We start from the raw sequence: 24803 nt of genomic DNA, 5'->3' as shown, positions 1-24803 counted from the left end.
TCTGTGTGTTTCTTAGACGTTTCATGGTGCCTTCTTAAATTGTATTCTTTCATTACAGCCAAACTTTCTCCACACAGAAGACACACAGGTTTGCCATTTACCTCAGTGAACATTGAACCCCCCTGCAGTGAGCTTGAAACCCCCTGTTCTCAGCATCCACCTTCCGTTTAGCCATTTTTGGGGAGGAGGTAGCTGAAAGTTGACATCTGCTCTGACTGCTAATGAATGATGAAGCCGAAGTCCGCTTGCTGCGCTGCAGTGAGTTCGCGGGTTACCGTTGCATTGTGGGAAATGTAGTATTGGTGCGTGCAAAACACCAGCGGGCGGCTACGGCCTGCGGGCCGGTTCTAATACTAATCAAATATCATCCCGGGGGCCATAGATAATTCATTCCTTGACTTTGACATATGTGCTCTACACCATCTGTGTTACACAATTTTGAGGGGTCAATCTATGTATACATAGATGTGCATTACTGTACAATGGAATGTGTATCTTTAGTGACTTGATGCTATTTAGGTATACATACCTAAATAGCATCAAGTTCCAGCTGAGCTACACAATTATAATTATAGATTATTTCGCTGTAGCAGAAGGGTCATAAACACAACAACATACACATTCCATTGTACAGTAATACACAGAAGAGTATTAGGATGCAGGACAGACTATTCTTCTTTGCCTTGGGGCTAACAGGTCAAATAGTTTGGTGAGAGAATGTTTGTGTGTGTCTCAAGCACACACACAAGAGCAGATTCACTACCTGTGCCCCTAGCATTGGGACGAAATCTGCTCTCTGAAGACACACTTCAATGTGACGGCAAGGAGACGGTTGTGTTATATGACCATGTAACAACAGAAAACAGAGCCTTAAAGAAGACAAAACACAAACACTTGATGGTGTAAAACTGAACCCAACGCACTTTGGATGAAAACATCATTTTATTTCTGCAGAAAAATTGAGCAACTGGCAACCTAGGCCAAGGACAGCTGCTGGTCACTCAACAGCTTTGACTCCTGCTGCTTTGTGAGAGTAGCTATTAAGTGATGAGTGATAATAGGAGGTCTGACATTGTAACTATTAAAGAAAAAGCCATGGAGAAGCTTCGGAGGTTCTGTAACTGAGAAAAATGTTATGGGCCCACCTGTTTCCAATTCTGGCTTTGTATGACAGGGAGAAAGAGTCTTATTTACAATTGTGAGGGTTCAGCTGTTTCTAAGCCAGTTGAAAGTAAATTGATTTTATTTCTGATATGGCTCAGTAAAAAGACAAGAAGATATATTTTTAAATAATTTGTTTAGCTTCACCACCCATCCCAGAGCCCATTCCCTTCTTGAGATGTTCATTTTCTATGCTAACGAGGCGTTAATGAGCGCTTAGGGAGCTTCTGTTGCAAGGTGTTTTATGTGCTGTCATTTTGGAGATTCAACAGTGGAGAAAAGAGGAATGGATGAGTAGAAAAAATGAGATGGAATGATACAAAGTGAGAGACTGACTCAAGAGATGAGTGAGCAACAGAGGTGCAGAACATCTGTTTTTTTGGCCTTCCCCTGACAAGTGATGCCCTTGGTCGTCAGAGCATTTGCATTCTGTCTCAGTCTGTCAATTTCTCTCCAAGGTCTTGTTCATTTTTTTTCATCCCTGAGCTCATTTCATGAAAAAGCTTGTCAATATTGATGAGAGTAACATTGGTTCACTCCTTGACTGGGGGTAAGACAGATAAAATAAGTAAAAGAAGAAGAAAACGATGGTTCCCATATGTTAGCTGATAATAAAAATGTGCTGTGTATTTGCATGCTGGCTTCTGTCGGTGTCTGGGAAATATCTAAATGTGCCTCTGAGTGCCGCTCTGCTTAGTATCTGTTTGTATCTGCATCAAAACACCAGCATGAAAAGCATTCCCATTTCATTCCCTAGACCCAACGTTTAACTACACGCTTGAGGCAAATCACCTCGTTATGCGATCTAATAGGAGAAACACATAAAAACACTCATTTCTTTTGTCAAGGGAAGAAGCTTTGAGCAGACAGCTTTCCTCTTTCACACAATCATCCTCGCCTCTGAATGGGAAACAGGTCAGATTAAACAAACTGTACCTAAGACTGTTTGGCTGTGCAATAAACATTTGTTATTTTTAGACATAGTTGTTTGCCATGGTACTGGATTCCCAAGACATCCAGTGGAGATTTACTGGATGTGAAGCTGTACACGTAAATGCTGTGATAGGCTGGCACTTGGTCTGTGAACTGACAGTTAGTGGATACTGTTTAAAGAGAACCAAAACGTATCTGTAATAGTAGAACAAATTATCTTAATATCTGCCCATGATAAACTGCCCAAAGCTGCTTCAAGTAGCAGGTTAGCAGGTTTGTGATAGCATGTCTGCCTCCTCTCATGCTCCGCCTATTTGCTCATGTTTGGATTATTTAGAGGTTAGGTAGAGTGGCACAGGCAACATGCAGACCAGAGCCAGCACACTGAATTATAAAGCTGCCCTGCAGAAAACTTATGTTGGATGTGACAGGCATGTCATTAATTGTAATATACAGTCTATGTGTTTGGCAGACGCAGTGCTAGTCCAATTAAGCAAACTGTGGGAAATAAACAACAAACTGCCCTGCTGTTTATGCTGTTTTCTGCACACCATTCTCCAGCTTAGAAGAGAAAAATTGTCTGATAAAAACAGTAAAGGAGGCTGTGCATTTCTGGAGCCCATCTGTTTGGGCTGCATCTGACAGGAGAAAAAAAAACCTCATCAATGCTGTAAACCCTGGCTTAGCCACAGTATAACAGCAACTATAATTCACTTGGCAGTGATGCAATCAAGAAATATCCCACAGATTTGTTAAAAGCAGATCTACTGATGCTCATTTATAACTAATGAAAGGGCATTAAATCCTCTGTTGTAATTTCTGTAGCATCAAAACAGAAAAGCTGCACCACAGGAGGAGAGCGTGCTCAATTTGTCAGTGTGTGTGTGTATGTGTGATGTGTGGACAGCTGGCAATCTGGCCTCTGTTCAGATAGAGCAAGCCTAAGGTGTGCCTGTGTGTATCTGTATGTGTATTTATCTGTCTGAGTGATGTATGTTAGTGTGTGCTGAAAACACTTTCAAACAGTTCATTACCCAAGCAGTTGGAAAGCCATTTGCCAAACAGGGTAAAGGCTGTTAATAAGATTAAAATCTCTCAGCAGCCCACCATCAAGACAGAACCCCTAGTGAAACACACACACACACACACACTTCTTTGCCTTTGTTAGAGGTGCAACTAGTTAATGAAACAAGAATTCTTTTTTTTTTCTTCTACAATGTTCGGATTGGCTGCTTCCTTTGAGTCTTTATAGCTCTCAGCCTCTGTGTGCACAACACACACCCATTTTTACTAATTTCCACCTGCTTCCTCCAGAAGTCCCATCTATAAGACCAGTTATTTAGTAATCAGCTTTGGTGTGCATGTGAACGTGCCTCCACGGTGTGCTTTCTATTAAATTTTAATTAGCCCCCCCTCCCATACCCACACCTTTCGGCATACACAAAGAATATTAGTTAAATTTATGATGCGAGGATGCAGTACAGGACAGACAGAGATGTATGTCAATGGTGCAACAGTGATTGAGGCTGAGGAGACACAGAGCGGTAAGAAACCGACAACGCGAGAAGAAAAGTGAGAGAAAGATAAGATTCAGCACAATTCATTTCCCCTCATTTTCAGCCTGTACAATATTAAGGCCATTACAGGCTGCCTCCGTCAGCGAGTTTGGAACAACACATTAGTTAGTGAGGGGAGAGAGGAGGAGGAGGGGGAGAAATAATGGGAGAGCCCATGGATCAAGCCCTCCATCAGCTGGAACAAAAAGCTTGTTGCTGCTACAAATACGTACTGACACAAACACGTCCTCACATTGTTGTCTTTGAATTATATAACATTACATTTACATTTTCTTTTTTGGCTGCTAAAAAGGTCTTTGTGACACCTCCAAACTGGGCTTAAAATGGTCACAAAAGTCACTAAAGCTTAGTTAGTACTCGAGAGCTAGATGCCATTATAATATTCTTCAGGTGATACAGACCAGTAAGCCCCAAACTTTTTTTTTTCTTTTACTTCTTCTTTGAACCACAGCATCCATTCATACTGATTTTGTTTTTCCTTGGTACCTCCTCAAGAAGAGGCATTGAGGTGGAGGACAACATGCTTCTCTTCTCCAGGAAAAAAGCTGTAAGCCGGGCAGCCAGTCTCTTTCTTTTTCTTTTATGTTGTTCTTTTATAAATCTTCCCCTCACTGCTCTGACAGGAGTAATTTCTGACTGCAGTGTGTCTGGGAGACTTGTGTGCCGGAAAGCAAGTGGTGTTGCTATGACAACTTGCAAGGATGAGTTGTTGTGCCCAGCTTAAGTTGCAGTTGTAACTGTATATTTAACAGGGCTATTAACACAGTAATTAGGGTGAACATACAAATTTATTAAAGATGTGGACATTTTTCTGAAACATGTCCAGCTTATTAAGCATTTGGCAAGTCTGATGGTGATGAAGGACAATGAGTCAAGTTTTTCCACACTAAACTGGGAAGCTCTTTTTTTTTAACGTTTGTTTGTGTTGAATGTTGTAACAGGGAGTGTCCAGGGTGTACTCTGCCTCTCACCCGTACATAGCTGGGATTGGCTCCAGCCCCCCGTGACTCTGCACTGCAGGACAAAGCGGGTTCAGATGATGGATGGATAGATGTTGTAACAGGAAGCCAACAAAGTCACACAGTTGTCACCTCAAAACAAACAGGAAACAGGAATATTTTGCACTGGGTGACACCATTGATTGACTGATTAATTATGAACAATCCATAAATTAATCAAATGACCAGCTGCAGGACTAGCAGTAGAAAAAACAGTAGTATGCTAAAGCTGCACATGGTGTCCATTTACTTTTCGACATATAGTTTAGACATAGCCCTTCTTTATGCATTTAAATGTCATTATAATTGTAAAAAAAGCTGAAGTTTCAAGCACTGACATCAGCTGGCATAGTGTGGATGTAACTGCATGCTCTACATCTTTCTGCCTCCTTTAAATCAGAGGGAAGGGAGGGCCCCTCTGTCTGTCTGTCTGAGCAGAGCATTTGTCTCTCCTCTGGTAATGAGGAAAGGTCTGCAGAGACTCTGAGACTGAAGCTTCATCAGCAAAGACCAGTCTCATCACGCTGTGCCATGCACCACAAACACACACAAATAAGAATGTGCACAAACACACACACACACACATACAGTTGCTGGCTTCATCAGCAAAGACGAGCGTCGCCACGCTGTGAGGTGCACATACATAAACACCATATAACACAGTGATGGGCTTCATCAGCAAAGACCAGGCTCATCATACCGCATCTTGCGCATACATGCAGAGGGAAGGGAGGGGCAGGAGAGAGAAGGAAAGAAAGTGAATTTCAATTCAGCAGAGGAGGTGCAGGTGACTGGATGATAGCAAAAACGAGTGAAAAAACAGTCAGGGGGAGAAAAAGAGACTGAGACAGGAGGGAGAGAGCGATAAAGAAAGAGACACAAGGTGACAGGGGCGACAGTGTACCAAAACCGGGCCTAAATACAAACACTTTTATCTGTTGACACCCACTACGTCCTGACATGGCCGTCAACTGTACTTATTACCACATCCTCTGTAGACACACCAGCCTGTCACCTTGACACACACAAACACACACCAGGGTTTCGGCACACACACTCACTAAGTGAAAGACAGTTTATTTGCCAACACACTGGATCTCAGAGACACCCAGACAATGGTGTGGTGCACTTTGGGACAGTAGACAAGCTTCTTATACACACATGCACCCCCGCACACTGCAGTAATTTCCAGTAGCAGACAGGTGGGTGCAATGGGCTGAACTCTAGGGGCATCTCTACAGTGAGCCTGTCAGACTGGTGTTTAGCCTAGCTATGGGCTAAGGGCCTTGTAAGTCTGCTAGGGTTGTTATGACAGCCTGGCAACCTGCCTACACGGGTCACTGGTCAGTTCAGTCCTCCAAAGAGTGTGTGTTTGTAATAGTGTTTCAGTCTGTGTCACAAAAAAGCTGCTCCTGTTGCAGACAGTTATGTTCATGGATACAGAAATTTTAGTGGAAATGGAAATGGAGTGCAAGCCCATAGAAAGCCTTCATGGGAGCCAAATTGTTGTGGGCCAACCCACTCACTGTCAGCTAAAAAAACATTAACTGGGGCCCCAAGGGACAAAACTGCTACAAGGCTGTTACATGAAAGCCAATATTGGTTTGCATACAGAAAGCCTTCACTGGGGCCCTAAGGTATAAACCTGAAAGCTAAAACACATTGTGACTTCTATTATTTAGATATAATCAAATAATGAATGTGACAAACTCTTATTTTGACATAGGGATCAATGTTCAGTGAGAAAATCAAACAGTAAATTCAGATATTTATTTCTGAAAACACCCACTAAAACGCAAAATGAATCATTAAAATATATACAAACATGTGTCTAGGCATTAAATCTAAGTAACGACTAATTCTTTTAGATTTCTATTTAAGGTAACTAAATCTGTTGCCAAGCAAAGTCCATTTTGTTACACAGGTTAGAGTGGACTGTTGCCAAGCAACACAAAGTTTTTGGAAGTTTTATTGCCATGAGTAACTATTGTGACTTCTGGTCTTTTAAAAGATAAAAGACTCATCAACAGCTTCACCTGTTTATCTCATCTCTGCCCCTGTCAAGAAAGCAGTAGTCAGCAGAACAGCAGGGAGTGATAGACATGCAGGACAATGAGAGGTGATCAGTGGAGTGACATGGTTGAGAGTGCAGTCAATACACACACCCACAGATGAGACATTTCAGCGACACACAGGTCTGCAGAATGAGCCCCACAACAGTTTCTGAGCAGATGGTCTGTGCGTGTCCGCTTGTGTGCCCGCGGTTAGGTGTGCGTGTGTTTGACCTTGAATGACAAAGCTGATATTACTGCCAAACTTCTGACTGAGAGACAAGAGACCACAACAGGATCATACAAATACACATGCACACACACACATTTTAGTTTTATCTCTGTATGCAGCATTAACAGTTGACATACTGTTGGTTTTAAAGCGTATATAAATGAAAGCTTCGACCACAAGGTGGCACTGTTTCACCATCCTTCTGCAGAAGGAAGTGTGTGTGTGTCCTCTGCAGTGCTGGTTGCTGGGCCTCTCCTTAGTTTTAACTCAGATCAATGGCAGTTATGCCACCTGTGTCCAGTTTTTTTTTCTTTTTTTACATAAAAGCACACAGTGCAGGACCACAGCCAAATCATCACACTCATAAACATGCAGACACATATAAGAGGGAAAAAAGGTACATTGGTACACAGTCAAGCATCTACAGCATTTTTACAAAGCAGGTTTCCTGCTGTGATTACTTCCTTTTCTTATTTTGCTCTTGTTTCTCCAGAGGTGGTAATAAAACAAAGATAAATATCCTGTTTTTAGACCCTGTTTCCTCAGAATGATTTTTTTTTAATGTAGGCGGTCATAATGCAAAATGATCCACCTTGTCAATCAAAGATATTAGATGTAGATTAGATGTTTTCTTTTAAATATCTGCACTATATTATTCAAGAACACACACTTTGATATGCAGTATATACCACAAAGTATGTGTGCATCTTTAGAAATGATGATTAAGGTTGACAAGTGAATATCACAGATTACATCATTTTAAATTATTCACATTAACATACTTCATTCAAGCTGTGTTGTTGGTTCCATTGGCAGGTGTAAGTGTCCTTTCTGAATATTCATATCTTTTTTATATAAATATGGTTATTTCTGATTGGCTTGGCTGGGTGTCTGTGTATGGCTGAGAGAAAGGGATACATCACAGATGTGCCTGTGTGATTCTGTGTGTTGGTTTGTGTATGTGTTTTCCAGAGACCGGTGTGTCTTGGAGCCGGAGGCCGGCCAATCCAAAAAGCCATGAATGTGTAAACAATGTGCTCTGCAATTCCCAATCAACACCTCCACACCACCCACGCCGTATAATCAGAGAGAGTGGGAGAAAGAGAGAAAAGACAGAAAAGCCATCACTGGCATTTCTCCATAATCAAACTTGACAGAGGGGAGAAATAACATACTAATCAATGGTCCTCCACATCCAGTACAGTTCAGGTCATTTCGGTTTCCTTTTTTTTTTCTCAAGGGAAACTTGGCTTGCCATACTGCCATTTTTTAACAATAGAGATGTCCAAACTCTGCCAGCACATAGACAACCAACCACTCTAACATGTGACACACTCAGACTGACTCCAAAAGCTGTGAAAAGAAGATTATTAACCCCACAACATATCATGACAAGATGGCAGACATGAGTAAACATTTTACAACAAACACTGGATGCAGACAGACGGAGGAAGTTATAAAAGGTAGTAGAGATAGCAACAATACAACAGGATATGGGTGATAAATAAATTGATAAAGTTAGTTTCTAGGAATCCAAGGTAAGCCCCAAATGCATGTAATACTCCTGCCTTGGAGTAAAGGAGCAGAACCTAAATGACAAATTTGTCCATAATCAGTCACGCCCTGAAGAAGAATCATACATCTATACCATACAGACTAATTGGGATGGTTGGGAGGGCACCACTGGCAATTCTTTTGCTGCCATTTATAATTGTGTGTGTGACCTAGACCATCCTTTACGCTGTGCTCCTACAGCTCTAGGTGGAAGCCTTTTTATTTTTGAGTCTATTAAGTCCTCATGCTGTAGCACAGTTTTTCTGCAAATTTACACATTTCCTGTTAAAAAAAGACTGACAAAAAGCCCACTCTGCTCTGATTGGTCAGTTTTAGTAGCCTGAGCTGGCACCGTACACCATCTTGCATCAGCTCCACTCCTTATCTCACTGCATGCCAAATGAGTAGTCATTCATTTTTTATGCTTTGCCAAACTCTCTGAATACCTACAAAACACATTCTTGTCATTGTGGGGTGACTTACAGTGCAAGATACATCACAAGAAAACACTAACTTCAAAACTGATTTCATTGGAACTTTGAGTTTTATCTGTTGTATGTCACATTCATCCCTCTCTCCATTTTATCACATTCATATCTTACCCTGCTGCATCTACTTTTCATGTCACCCTCTCCGAGTCCATTCTACGCCTTTCCTATGAAAGATGCCTTTTCTGTAACTTCCTTTCACTTAGGTTTTTCAATTTTCTCCCCCCTCCCAATGCAAAGCCCTCCCTTCTTTCTCCATCTTTTCCATCACCCTTCCTCTTACATACTCTCTCCTGTCAAGGACACAAGCTTCTAAAAGAAGAAAAAAGTCATATGAATACTGTGAATAATTCTTCTATTTCTGCCTTCTTCTTACTTTCCACCCTGCCTCCGTCTTGTTCACAAAGATGTCTGGTTTCCCTCAAGCCTGTCAGAACTGGGCAGCTCAGGGCAACAGCAGGTTAGCCGCACAAAATTTAAATGTATGAATAGGAAATAAACATCAACAACCATGCGGACACAGATACACAGCGTGGTTGACAATCTGTCTGACCATCTGTCTGGCTTGTGCTGTGACAGAGTCGCTATCTGAGCTTAAGGACATTTTGTGTGTGTGTGTGTGTGTGTTCGGGCAGGTGTGTAATAAGTTGGACCAATTTATTAACTGATTTAAGCTGTAAAGCTGATCATCAAGTGGTCTCTGCCCATTTCACATTTGATGGCTTCATAATCCAGATCATTAGATATTTCATTTCTTTTAGCCAATGTGGATTTAGATATGTTAGGTCTTAAAATTATTATTGCACAAAGTATCTGCCATCTGCCTCTGTTATTCAGTGTTGCGACTATATGCACACGTTGGTAGATGCATGCTAAACACACTGTACAACTGAAGGACTTCTGGTTTTATTTATAGACTGTGCATTTCTAAAAAAAGTGTCCCAGGTGAGCTGAATTTTTGGTGCATGCTGTGTAGAAAATTCTGACCTGGCAAAGTCAAGGTCTGCCTCCCTGGACATAGTGATGTTAGTGAGGTTCTGTTGGAGGACAAAGATGTTTCTGCACATCTTCTTGATACCAGACTCGCTGATCCTCTTAAAGTACTGAGCACCATTGATGAGAATACAGGAGATCAGATGACCAAGACCTAATAAAAGTAAAGAGAAGATTATGGTTATCAGAGAGGGCAGAGAAACCATTGTTATAACACTGTTAACCTTCATTCCAGGCCCCTGCTGACCTTCAAAGATGTACTGGAACTTGTGCTGCTGCAGGGCAGCCCCCATGGCTTCCTCTATGGCTGAGATGTCCTTGTTCAGTTTGACCACCAGCGGGTCGTAGTCCATGCTCTCCACATTAGCAACAATGGCATAGTTTCCTTGCTTGGTGAGCGGGATCAGGTAATGGAAACAGTGCACCCTGGTTTGAAATGTGGGAAAAGAAAACAGGAAACTTAGATTGTCTTTACATCCATATTCTAAGTATGATGTGTATTATTCTTTAGAAGGTACACTTTAGCAAGCACTGATTGTTGTCACACCATTAATATATATTTATCGACTAATGCCTATAAATTATACAGAAATGACCATGTTGAGAGATCCTCTTTTTTAACTCACTGCTGGATACATTTCAGCAAAATGCTAAATATGCTGCACAGAAACACTTCTCCTCAGGCCTTTCTTTCACACTAAGTTGTTCATATCCAAAAACAGTGGCCTTCTTAACCTTGTCATTACATTTGTAGAAAGTGTAATTACCTAATTCTTGTTATTTTTTATTAGATTATTTTGTTTTCAAGAATCGAGGATGTAGTAGCGACACAGATTTGTGCTGATAGTCATGCAAACAGCTTTCAGTGGAGTAATTGTGGGTGGAAAACCTTGCTGGAGGGCTGTTATTACTTTTGTTGGACATGTTTATTTGGTTAGTAGGGTTACACATATTATTTTTAATATGGTTTCATAACCACCTAGCACGTATTAAGCTGATTTAACATGATTTGTTTACAAGTGACATGATCTCTGAATATCTTCCCTTTTGGGGGTCTAGCTGGAAATAAGCATTATATTGTGAAATAAACAAGCCTATCTCTAGTATTATGATAGATTTTTACCACATAAAATAAAAGATTTATTTTGACTTCAAGGATGCAATTGATCATTTTTATTTTTCACCTAATTACCTTACCTACCTTTCCTTTTTTCTTTTTAATACAAAATGTGTTAATATGATATACTTTAAAGCTAAGTTCTTAAGGCCCACACGAGGCTAATACTTGTCTAGACATAAGAAATCAATACTTTCATAATTCCATAATCAAAGTGCCCAGGGCAGAAGGGTATACAACGATATGGGTGAATGTCTCTTCCCCTTTGAGGCAAAGCTAACAACTACATTTCAGTTGCCTCCATCTTACTATTCAATCGTTTCTCCCACAATGTCCGTAACTCCCCTCTTTAACCCCAGACCCCTCTCCCCCCCCCCCCCCCCCCCCCCCACACACACACACACACACACAGCCACTGTAACCTCACTCATCTCTCTTCCATCTCTTCCTCCTTCCCTTCCCTCATTCTTTCTTCCTCATGGCTTCATTTAGCTGATACCACTATCAGGGGAAATTCGCTAGATGGGGAGAGTCAATGGAGTGTAGCATATAGCTAGACATCAGCCTCAGGGAGGGTTTTCTACTGAAATCATCAACAATATTGCATAAGCTACACAATGGTCTACAGGGAGCATGGTACATGGAGGAAGGATGGAAAAAAGAAACTAGAGGGGGGGTGATGGAGAACTATTGGTGGTTGTGGAGGTGAGGAAGTGTATGATGTGGTAAATGAACTTTGATATTGACATTCAAAACACATTCTGAAGATAATATATGGATTCCTGAACTTAAGTACTCTGCATGTATATGAGATGCAGCTGGTGCTTTTAGAGGGCTTTTCAGCAAATTCTATATCGTCTAAGGAGTTATGTGGTTTTTGTGTGTGTAGTAACTGGACAGTGAATCCTTAAAAGTACACACCAGCATACTGCATCAGACACAACTGAAGAGCATCTGTGCAGTGGCTACATTTCCAGGGAACCCTTTGGCAGTTATACCATATACCTAATGTATAAAATAAACAAAATGAGCCTAATTAGTTGTCATCATTCAACACATCCAAAAAAATCATGTTCCAGGGCTTATTGATGGTTGGAAAACCTAAAAACATAAGACCATGTCCTGCAAAGAGGTACAATTAAATAAGTGTTGCCTCCACTGATTTTCCTGATGTGTTTCCAACACATCCATGACTACAATAACATATTTTTCTCCTGCATACCTGACCTCCAGATGTAATACCAAGAGACAACGGTCAGCAATATCCTGGAAGCCTCTGGATAGGTCACTCAGGGTCTGAAGAATCTGGTCTCTGCTGCGATCGCTCTCACCAACCACCTGACTGTCTGCTGAGCATGGAGATGCACCTGGATTGATTGGAAAATAGAGACATATGAACACACCTAACAAACACAAGTGAAACTGAACTTACTGTCCATCATTAATAATTAAACCCTGATTCTTCAGAAATGTATCATAACCTCATTATTAATGTGTATTACTGTTAGTAAATCTGTGACTTTCTGTTCTGTAAATGACACCAGCTAATGCAGCACGCACAAAAGAAAAGAATGACTTCAACTTCACACACTTCCACAGTCCTTCAGCATGTTCCTGTACTTTCTTCTCACCACTTGTGCTGAGGCAGCAGGAGCATGTGTCACTGTGCCGCATTGTGAGCCACACAAAAGAACAGTGTGTGTGTGTGTGTGCGTGAAAGAAAGAGAGAGAGCCAGAGAGCATGATGAGTGTATATAAATTCAGTGTAGATCAATGGCTATAAATTAACAAGGGGAGGAAAAGGAGAGAAATTGGCCCCGTCACTCATATGTAAGTCTATTTGGTCAATGAGGCGAGTGTGTGCGTGTTTGTGTGTGTGTGCGTAGAGTGACTGTTGAGCAGGAGAATGCAGGGGTCCACGATCGATGTGCCGCAGTCAAAGCCAGCTCCCTAGTTATTCTTCCTGCCCTTCTGAAGGTCACACACGCATGCAAGCCGGTACACGTGCACACACACAACCAAGGAACCAAAAGTAGCAAGTCCAAACTGAGCCTGAACAACCTGGTGATCTGGCTTTCCTTATCTCTGACTATTACTGAATAATATCCTCAGGACATAAGGGAGGTAACTCCAAACTTGTTGCACTACTTTCCTAGATATAATACGTTCATATGGAAATATATTCCACATATATTTAAAAAAAATTGTAATGATTGTATGATTGATGTACCTCACACATGTTAAAAGACATCTCTTAATTAGGCAACAAATGTCCTAGCCGAGGTCCTAAGGTGGTAAAGGCGAGCCAAGTAGAGGAAGGGACATAGAGACATAAGCTTGTATATCCTCCCCAACTTCTTCTTGTCCACATATTTCTTGTCCTCATGTCCATTTTTACTATTCACTGCACATTTTGTATGTGCTGGTACATATGTTTCTCTGTAGATACTTTAATCTCTGATATGATAAGAAACCATTGGCCTGGGCAAACAGCAGGGAGACATATGCCAGCACTGTCCAATCAACAAAGCAAACACAGCCAGGGTTGTGATGAGACATTAGTGACAGCTACTCTTATGGCCTGTGTATCTGACACATGGAGATAAAGGCTGGGAATGATGTTTTACACTGAAGGTGTGCATATGATGTGTAGAAGTCTGTGTGCACAACTGCTAAAAGTATATACAGTATTATGAAGTGCGTAAGTAAACCTCTTGATAATGTGTAGTTGGGTGGGAGGATACTGCAGTGCAGTTAGAATATGTGCAGCACTTAGTAGCAGTTTATTTTTTATTAGTTTCATACTTACCAGACAGAAAATCCACCAGGAGTAGCATTTTTGGCTTAATCTGAGCGGCTTCAATCAGTCTAATGTGTGTTTTTAAATGTTAATCAACATCTGTGCTGCTGACTGAAATCTGCGCCATCTTTAGGTAGGCAATATCAATATTAATCTAGCTAAATGAGTCGCAGGAACAACAAACAAGATTGGTTTTAATGAAAAAAATCCACATAGATTTCTCAAGGGATTAAAGCTTTATGACACTAATTGACTTAACTTGATTGTATTTAGCTGATCCTGCTCACTCTCACTGGTCAACTTATCAGAACATTACCAGACACAGAACAGATAAATGTCACACGTTGAAGGAGAGAGCCTGTGTAGATGAATAAACTCTATTCCTGACTGATAATATTGCTGATGTGTTGCACAAGGAAGTGTTACTCAGACTCTTAGGCTTTCAATGTGGAAGGCAGGCCTCCCCAGAGGGCTTTTAAAACAGTTTCAGGAAAGGCTCACTGAATGCAAGTTTATTACATTATAAAAAGCAGATCACAAAGAATTGCATAAATGTGTGTAAAGCTTTGCTTAAAGACCTTTCACACAGCCAGAAATGATGCCTTAGGGTAGCCCCTTAGGACAGTATTAGAGTCCTGAAAAAGTTATGTCAAATGACAAGAGTAGGCTACTGTTGTGTCTGATCAAAAGCCTCCACAAATAGAGCAAAATGAAGCAACAAATCCTGAAAAAAGAAAAATTTCCCACTGTAATTATCTGTTCTGACCTCATATTGACTGCTAACAACACAAACAAAATCAGATTTGTTGATGTGTTCCATCATCGAAGCCTTTTTGTACTTACAACTAAGCAATGCCCTTGATTGTCAACAAATATTTCTTTCAGTTAAAAGCATTGGGGTTCAATAAAGTCTACTTACAGCACCTGAATAAGTTGTCTTTTATGTACCTTTTTTTTTCTTCTCTTTACTCATAGATGCACACGTGAGGGGACCAAATCTTTTCACATGCTCTGCCTGTGGGAGTGCCTGCGTATGTACACACATGTATGTGCATGAAAGTGACTTGAAGGCTTGTTTCCTCTGCATTACACTCACTCACTCTGACAGCAGAAAAAAAGGGGCTTACTGTGGCACACACTGCTGGAGATCTCTCCGGGGGGGGGGGGGGGTCCGTGAAACACACAACACACACACACACGTATTCAGCCTGTGCAGCTTTGATGATGCAATGGAGGCGTCGCAGCATGGGGGGCACCATTAGAGTCAGACAGACGGGCAAAAGGAGATGACTCATTGGTCCTGACTGACAACTTTCTCCTTCTGCCCCCTTCTGCTTTCTTTTTTCTTTCAACCAAATTACTCCCATCTCTTATTTATAAGTTCTTTGTGTGTGCATGATTAAATCTTAGGGATATGTACGTGCGTGTCGTGCATCTATTTATGCGTGCATGTGTGTGTATGTGCTCTGTGCTTATCCAATTATTTTCGAATCTCATCTAAGAGAAACGTCTGTTGCTTGCCATCTGCAGAGGAGGAGGGAAGCAGACATTAAGGGAGCAGATCAGTGATGGAATTCACACACAGCATGCAGGTACATACATAAATGGACACTTAGGTTAACACAGACAATCATACACTCATTGCCCTTTCTGCTAAACAGGGCACAAACAGTAAGACAATAAGGCACAAACATACAAAAAATCTGTTCTGTTTTGTGACAAAAAAAAAAGAATCAAGATAGATAAACAAAGGACAGTATGCTGCAGGCGTGGAGTGATGAATGATTTATAAATGACTAACTGAGAAAGAAGCAAAGTTATTAATTATTTTGCTGCCTCTGGAAGAAGATGAACATCTGCACACAGAGATCTGAACTCCTGTTCAGAGACAGAGAGAGAGAGAGAGAGAGATAAAAAAAACTGAGAATGAGATTGAAAGATTTTAATATCCGACAACATCAATTTGTTTAATGGAGTGTTATGACGAGAAAGAATTCAAACTTTGATTTGGCTTGGAATACTGGACAGAAAGATGAACTAAATTGCAAAGCAGGCAAGATTAGAGGACTGTATCTACACCTACCTAATAATGGCCAGGCCTTCACAAAGTGTTGCTAGGCAGATGATGGAGAAAGGTTTGACGCCTTTCAAAGACGTGTAGTAAGAGCCAAAGGGAAAACACCAGTACAAAAAGAATAAAAGAGGAGAATAAATCCTCTGACCAATCAAGCAATTGCTGAACAAACAAAACATTAACTTAAAAAGTCTGCGTAGGTTCAGTCAAACAAGTTTAAAGTACGGCCCAACCATGCTTGTGTCATATCCTCACCCCCACCCACATAAAGGCTCATTAAGCCAACATGGGAAATAAAACAGTAGTTCCTCAAATGACAACTTGAGTGTAAGTAAGTCAATCCCCATATACCCTATAATTTACCTATTTTGAATATTTTAAGGCAAGCAAGCGTGGAATGGCTTTGAGTGACAAGGTGTGGGTCATCTCTGATCATGAGCTGCTAGTTCAGGTGGCTGCTCGCCCACGTCAGAACCAACTAGCAATTCATGTTATAAACCAGGAGTTACACGTGGACTCTGATGCTGCCAAGATGGTGACGGCTGGAGTCTCCACACCACCTGCCTTTATTTACAGTCCATAGCAAAAACTCAGGTTTGGAGGCTGCTGTTCAGTACACAAAGTTCTAACAAGGTTTTAGAAACAGCAGATTTTCTTCAACATTAATTATGTACACAAACAGCGGTAGTCAAAAAAGAATGTCTGTCATGCTGCCATTGCCCCTTAGATGATGATGTGTGTGTGTGTGTTGTCGGGTAAATATTGTCAGAGTGGATTAGACGTTCAGTGCTGTAACCAGATGGGTGATAAGACCCTTTCTACGGCCACTTTCACAGACAGCACCATCAGTCGTCTGTCTACACACATCCCTCATTACCAACACACGTCTTCTACAGACTTAACAACAGTGTGTCCATGCAGCTGCACGCTCTTAAACTGATTAAGATTCAGCACCATTCAGATGTTGAAGCAAACCAATATGTGTGCTGTTTTCAACTTAGTCTCTATAGTTCAGAGCACGGTGATGTGTGTCTAACTTGCACAACAGGCAGATTTTAATCATACAGGAAAATGATCAAACCAAACGTCCACTGAGGAGATCACCCAGCCATGGACAATATCTACACGACCCTTATCACTTGAATTAAATCAGAGAGAAACAATGTCCACCCTGTCTTGATGAGGAGGAAGCAAGGGAGGAAAGACAGAAACAGAAAGAATGCAAGTAATACAGGTAATACAGAGAAAGAATGATGCAAGAAAGTAAGAAAGAGGAATGAAAGAAAGAAAAAGCAAAAACAGGGAGAGGAAAATGAGTTGTTCATACCTGACTGCCCCTGTAATATAAAATCCAATTTGGAGAGGCATAGACGTGAGGCGGGGGGTTGGAGGATGAGATAAGGTGGGGTCTTTTTTCCCTGCCGTACCCTTGTCCCATCTTACACAGTGCATGGTTATGTACACACACACATACACAGGCAAGCACGCGCGCACACACACACACACACACACACACACACACACACACACACACACACACACACACACACACACACTGCACCCATACTAACACACACGTAGTCCGTCATCAGCTCGCCAAACACTAAATAATGAACAATACGGAGGCTGTCCCGGCATGATAAGTGACTGCCCTATCCTTCCCATTAGTGCCACCCGCCAGAATTAATGATAATTATGTCACGTCCCTTCCCGTACTTTTATTGAATTCTTATCTATGAATAGACGAAGAAAGCTAGAGTGAGAGAGAAGAGTTTAAAAAGAGATACTGCGTGACAAAGTCGAGACTAAATAAGAATATTTTCCATTTAATTATTTCATTTCTAAAAGAAAAGTTGCGATACGGAGAGGCAAAATAGCACAAGTTCAATAAGCAATCAGAGGTCTGAAACCAGGGAGTTGTGACAATGGCAGATAAGGGTTGAAGCCCTCTCTACTGCTCTCAGAAAGGTGCATAATTTACCACAGAGGACCGAGATACTGCAGTGAACACAGTAAGTTCCTCAACAGTAACACAATAACTACAAAACGGAGCCATGCATTTAATAATGAAACACTGCAGGGCAGCAGAGCTAGGAGGTGATCCCACCAGGACAAGTCACCAGATAAGACAACATTTCATGCTTACATGCACACCTATGACCAATTAAGTTAACCTAACATGCATTGGACTGTAAAAGGGACTTTCCAGCTGGCCTGCTGTTTCCAAACCCAGAACCATCTCGCTATTAGCAAATGACAGCACATGAGTGAGCGTCAAGCCTCCACTTGTCAAGACTGTTAAACATATTACCCATCCAATTCTAGAAATCCAACTTGATCACACGTTTAAATGTGTTAAATATTAAAGGACATGGAAACACTATTAAATAAACATGACTGCTGGTTGAGACTAAAACAAATACAGACTGGCATTTAGTGGAAAAAAGCTCTTTAGTAATACTGGGTAAGGCCTGTTTTTTTGCGGCCTGGAATGCACAGGACATTAGAAACATTCCTTTGAGATTCTGCTTCATATTGACAGGTTTGCACTGCATAATTTATTTAGATTAGTTAGCTGCACATCCATGCTGTGCATCTTCCTCTCAAGCACATTCCCAAGGTGTTCTACTGGATTTAGATCTAGTGTCTAGGGAGGCCACTGAACTCTTCATATTCACAAAACCAGTGAAGTGAATCCATAAATGCCCATACTACAATGATAGTGGTATAAAAGGCATGAAAGGCATCTTAAACTGCCATGCACTGCCTAGACAGCTGGCATTAGACAAGTTAGATCCATGGTTTCATGCTGTTGATGCCCTTCTATCCGAGTGCGGCAGAGGAAATCAGGACTCACATTGACTCTTAAACTGTCCAGTTTGGTGAGCCTGTGCCCCCTGTGGAGATTTCTTCTTTTTGCTGACAGGAGTCTGAGATGGTTTTTGGCTCACCACAGATGTAAACAGTAGTTATCTGAGTTACCCTAACATTTTGTCAGTTCAAACACTAGAGGAGGTTGTGTGTGAAAAACAGAACCTATAGAACCTCAACCATTTCAGAAAAACAAAAAATCTAACAACAATCAAACCACTCCCATAGTCACACAGATCATTGTTTTCCCCGCTCCTGATGTTTGATGTAAACAGGAACTAAAATTCCTTCTGTATTATTGCTCAAATCTAAATTATGACCAGAGTCTAACCTTAATTCTATTAAGCCTGAACTGTAATCTCTTAAATCCAGTTGAGTAGTTTGAAGGGTTAGTTGTTACTGATCTCTGCCTTTGTAAGGCAGTACATTGGACTACAGTATAAACAACACGACCCTACTCTAAGAGTCACAAATGTGACTTGTGACTTCTATCATATGAAGAAATGATTAAAAGAGGTGAAAAATTAGGAATATTATATAAAGCTACAATTTAATCTTGGAGATTAAACATGTGCTCAATGTGATAATGAGTATAAAAACATTACTCTGATGATATGTGATTAATACAATCTACACAAAACTATGTGTTGGATGGAAATACACACACAAACACACACACCTCATTTTGATCAGTGATTAATGATACAAAAGTGATGACTGAGCAGGGAGTGTATAAAATGCTTTTAAGAGTCGTGATTAGGGTAAGCATTTATGTGCACACACTTGCAGAAGCAAGGATAATGAGTGTGTGTGAGTGTAAAGTGCTCTTTGACAACTCCAGTAGAGAAGTTAATGAGTGTGTGATAATACACTCAAACAAGAACTTAATGAGGCACAGGTAAGAAGTGTTGCTACAGTAGCCCTGTGCGTAAGGACAAGAAAAACTCATATACCCCTGACTGTGATCATACATAAACCATCTAGACAATGTTTTAATCTGTAGTGTATTCTGATCAATAACTGTTTAATCACTGAGGTACTGGTAAAAAAATCACCTGGAAAACATATCGATAGCACTGCAATATAATATAGTCATTAGAGGATGTACAGTGCGGCTCGAAAGTTTGGGAATCCTGAAGAATTGTCTATATATTATTTCCTCATAAATATGAACCAAAAAATCCACCAATGTTCTTGAAAGTAGAGAAAGAGAACCCAATCAAACAAATGAAACAAATATTTCACTTTGTCACTTCAAGAAAATTAACATACAGAACAGCTACAATCTGAGATTTTGGGGGGTTTCTATACATGAACTGCTGACTATTTCCGAACATTAAATTCTCTAACCATTCTTTTGTTGTTGTTGCTGTATGTCCCCCTTTGTCTTCATCTCAAATTCACATATAATTTAGAATTCATTGTTCCATCAATGCAAATCAATGCAAGTTCTCCTGAAGGGTTCACAAACTTTCAAGCAGCACTGTATTTTGTCACAGAGACTGTTTCAAGGTGCTTCTGCGGTTAAAGCTTCACTAAGCCATTGTTCTCCTACAAGCTGTTGGATGTCACGTTACCTTCCGCAAATATACCCAAGGTTTTTCTAAATGGTTTCCTTGCTGACAGCTATGAAAGCATTTCTATCTGTCAGTGGAAAAGCAAGAACCTGACAGAAATCAACAACAACAAATCGACAGGTTTTACAAAACAAATAGCAGCAGATGTCTGCTTGGGCGTCAGTGCACGGAAAGTAGGTGGATACTGCATATGTTTATGGCTGTGTCTGACTTTTAGTTTAATTTCAATAGAATAATACTTTCAGAGATATCAAGCTCCAGGTAGAGGCTTCTGTGTAGCTTTGGCTGAAGCATGTATTACAGTCTGTCAATTACTCTACTTACTGGAAGCATGAGGCAGGTTGGTGAAAAAGGTTTTGAGGCGACCAGCAAGCCACTCCATACTCTCGTGAAGGTTGGCCAGAGCTTTCAGGTCACTGACATCACGCAGGATCTCGTTCTGGGGGATCAACTTGTCTCCTAGGTTTCCGGTCAATACCTCTGACTCCTTAGCAAAAGCAGCCCTAAATTATGGAGAGGGAGAGAAATATAGAAGGGTGTGTTTGGTTAGAAAGATTACACATATTATAACAATATACACATATTGTTGGTGAAGGAAAAACAAACCACCAAATACCACTTCATAAAAATGGCTAAAATTTCTAGCCACCTGTACAGTTAACCAGTGCATTGTTAAGAGGATTGATAAGTAGATGGATACATAGTAAACCAAGAGTGAAGGGCAAGAGAGTAACACAAGGAAGTTGAGAAATAAAGCATTATATGGGCACAGTCAGAAAAAAAAACAGCTGGTGGGGGAGAAACAATTGTTGGAGATCATGGAAAAGAAACGGATTCATAAAAAGGCACAACAAAGATGCCTTATATGCACAAGCAGTTGTAGCAGTGGAAGGACACTTTGCTTTGAAGACTGTGAAAAGAGGTTGAGTGAGAGTGGGGAAGTTGGATAACTTAAGATCAACAGCGCAGTGCTGCAAACACATGCCGGCACTTGGACTGGCCTCTAGAGTCACCAGGATGCCCACAAGATCAAAATCCTCCGAACAACAGATGGGTAAAAAAAACACACAAACATATAATCTCTCCTTGTGTAGCTTATTAATTAGGCTTTATTAAAGCACTGGGCTGAGAGTTGTGCAAAAGCTAATCCCCCTTTCACAGTGATGAAAACTTCTATGGTGCTCAAATCAAAAGGCCTTATGGTCTCCCTCTTGCTCTCCGTCTCTGTATCTCAGTGCTCTTTGTATGTGTGTCTGAGAAAGGGAGCGAGAGAAGGTGGGAGCATACACAGCAGATTGACTTTCTTTGGCCACATAACCAATTTATTTATTTACTTTACTATTCCGCTCCAATGAGCTCCAGTGTTCCCTGAAGAGGGTGCGCATTCAAAGGCAATTTCGATAAGACTGACCCCTCCCCACCACCACCACCTTTTTCAGTGCCTCCATCTGCTCTCCTTATATTTTCCCATTTTGTTCTTTCCTTGTTTCCTCACTTCCTTCAGATAGAGGCTGTTTAAAAGAGCAATCATGACTTCTGTTATGGGTGCATTTTAGTCAACAAGAGAGGCTTTAATAATATGTGAATAAAGGGGGGAAATGGGAGGGAGGGGATTATGTGTGTGTGATTGCTCAAGTGTGTACTTCTGATTGTTTCTGTGTGCATAAATGCAATATTTGAATGAACATTTTTTATTATCTAAATTTACCATGAGCATGTACATCCTTTACATGAATGATTACCCGTACCTGGTAAAATCCTCCTCATCCTCTCGTTTCTGCCGGGTCTGTCTGGGTTGAGCCATATTTGCCCAGTTAGGAAGGGACTGGAGCAAACGGCTGATGTCCTCATCTTTAGACCAGGAAGCACTGATGGTCAGCTTTTCCTCACACTGGACTATACCCCTGAGGACACACAGGATTTTTAAGATATTTCACTTCAATTTAGAGCCCTGTGGTTCACAAGCATCTGCACCAGACAAACTGTGGAAGCATGTATTTGCTTAGTTTGCATGTGGCTGGGCCGGAGAAACTGCTTGGTTCTGCAATTAATATTATTCTAATACCTTGTACAGATGACACAAGCACTCGAGGGTTTCACATCCACACGGGCGCATGTCCGCATAAAGAAGGAAGTGTGGGCTTACAGAGATGGAGACTTATTCATGTGTAAAGGCCTACAGTGCACAAACACAGACTTTGGCAGCCCCTGTTGGATTTGTCTTTATCACATGGAGGCCCCAGTGAGACTGAGGCTGACCTGTGACAGAGTCCAGATGGACTCCCAGCAGTCTGTCAGTCCTTTTGTCTTCTGCCCAGTTCATCATTACCTCTTTCATCCCTCGCTTTACCTGGCCAGGTGTTACATGGTCCCAGGGGTGTGCAGATGGACGACCTTTCACAGCATCGATACGTGTGTGTGTGATTAAAAAAACCAATAAGAGCTGCATTTGTTTATCAGATAATTAAAACGGTAGCTTCCGTTATTCTACCTCCACATTCTTTTACCTGTAGGCTGTGTTGCAGATTTCCTTGTATTCTTTAAGCTTGTCACAGACCATCTCCAGGAACTGGTTGGAGTATGTACTCAAGTCCTGCATGAGACTCATTAGATCCTGGATGGACTTCTCCACAACCACAGTGCTCTGAATGCAGAGAAAAAGACAGAACATGAGCATTAGCTGGACTTTGTAAGACAAAAATATGATATGAAAAATATGAAAGCAAAAGAACGTAAAGGTAGACATGATTTTATGCAAATGTCAAGTCAGATCCAATATAACAGGATAGCTCCAGCCGCATTTGTCTATCTGTCACTTGCAGCTGGACAACTTGACAGAAGTCTCAACAGTACCAGTGGAATGGAGTGCACATATTTGTGCATGTGTGTGTGTGTTTCAAACTTCTCTGTTGTGTGTGTGTTCTTTGGCTTAAAGTGAGTGTGTGTGCATTTGTCACAGAGCACCCATCACCAGGAGCCACGGCAGGGCTGTGACAGCAGCCATTACAGATTAGCCACTCCTGCGTGACTAATAGCTGGCCCGGGAACGGCAGAGCAGCTTCATATCCCCAGACGCACGCACACATACACACCACAAGCAAACTTTTTCAAAAACACACACCTTTGAGCAATTCAAGAGCTGTTAAATAAGATTACAACTCAGTATGTTGCAGTTTGCCTCATCCTAGCACTTAACCAATCTATGCTACATCTCCAATAATAGTGATAACGTACTATTATTCTGTTGATAGCCTCACTGCACCCAACTACAACAGCAGTGTTGGAACTACACACAATGCTCTATAGAAAGCTTAGGATCAAAACACAGAATCTGCCAATGGAGTTCCACTATTTAGTGGTAAATCAGAAAAATGTATGGCTTTGCTAAAGATTCATCAAATGCAAATGACCTGTCATACTGTAGGTGCAAACTGCTGCAGGTGATTTTAGTGTTGTAACCCAAATATATATAAGATGCGAAAAATAGTTATAAGCAAAATAATATAATAATAATACAAGCTATAACACGGACCTTACATCTTAGAGAGGCATAATTACCATAATACTGTATGCTATAAGTATTATCTGTATTATCTTAACATTAATAATACATTTGTAAAATGGTTCCATTATATCCAAGACCACTAACTTGCTGCATAGACTGTAGGGGGCAGCAGTGACTGCAATTGATCATCAGAAAATATAGAGGGACCCCTGATGTGATAGAATTATATTAATATTAATAGCTCTTTCTGTGTTTCAGTTTCCCCTTCGCTCATTCTGTCACAAGCAGGCAAGCAACCACGTACACACACGTGCCCACACACACACATAAATAGCAGCCACTCCACTGAGGGAAGTAATGATCCATAGCAGTGCCCATACCCATGGAGTGCTAACCAAGGCCTTGTCTCTGCCAAGGGAGCACCCTTTACTGTCCATGCCTGACTTCCTGTCAGCTTGCCAGGGTAGGAAGAATTACACAGACCCTGCAGGAGTGCTAGCTGTTAGTGTAGTACAGGCAGTAGTGGCAATGCCAATTTTTTGTTACAATAATTTGGTGATAATAATTTGTTGCTTTTGTGATTTTTGTGTCTCCTTCAGGGAGGTCATACTAAGCATGACCACAACTACAAATAGGTATCTAAAGATGGACAACTCCTCTGTGATGTCATGCCACAGGTTCACAGAATTATGAAATATTACAGCGATGTAATAAGATGGAGTCTAGACTTTTCATAATGTGCTGATCTATGTTCTTACATTTAAAACGTACAAAACATTTAACAATTACAACAGACGAAATTTAAAAAAACTAAACATAAAGAAGGAGATTTAGAGATGATAAAATGACAGGGCCAAAATGTTAATGTGCAA

The 24803-nt window shown here is 41.0% G+C and overlaps 1 protein-coding gene across 2 annotated transcripts in view; it reads right to left on the bottom strand.

Annotated features, from left to right (window-relative positions):
- exoc4 (exocyst complex component 4) overlaps positions 1-24803 on the bottom strand; it is a 92120-nt gene that overhangs the window by 1644 nt on the left and 65673 nt on the right. Inside the window, exons 14-20 of one of the 2 annotated variants that reach the window (XM_028433686.1) lie at positions 22934-23070; positions 22175-22330; positions 20751-20929; positions 12327-12471; positions 10235-10413; positions 9982-10141; positions 4235-4685 (exon numbers count right to left, since the gene is read on the bottom strand). In XM_028433686.1, coding sequence (XP_028289487.1) covers positions 4502-4685; positions 9982-10141; positions 10235-10413; positions 12327-12471; positions 20751-20929; positions 22175-22330; positions 22934-23070 — 1140 coding nt within the window. In that variant the 3' untranslated portion in view covers positions 4235-4501. Of the gene's footprint in view, positions 1-4234; positions 4686-9981; positions 10142-10234; positions 10414-12326; positions 12472-20750; positions 20930-22174; positions 22331-22933; positions 23071-24803 lie in introns of those variants that run through there. The other variant, XM_028433677.1, reaches the window with a different exon arrangement.

The sequence above is a fragment of the Parambassis ranga genome, chromosome 2, assembly GCF_900634625.1.
Source record: "Parambassis ranga chromosome 2, fParRan2.1, whole genome shotgun sequence".
Taxonomy (NCBI): domain Eukaryota; kingdom Metazoa; phylum Chordata; class Actinopteri; family Ambassidae; genus Parambassis; species Parambassis ranga.
This window is presented reverse-complemented; position numbering and strand designations above follow the sequence as displayed.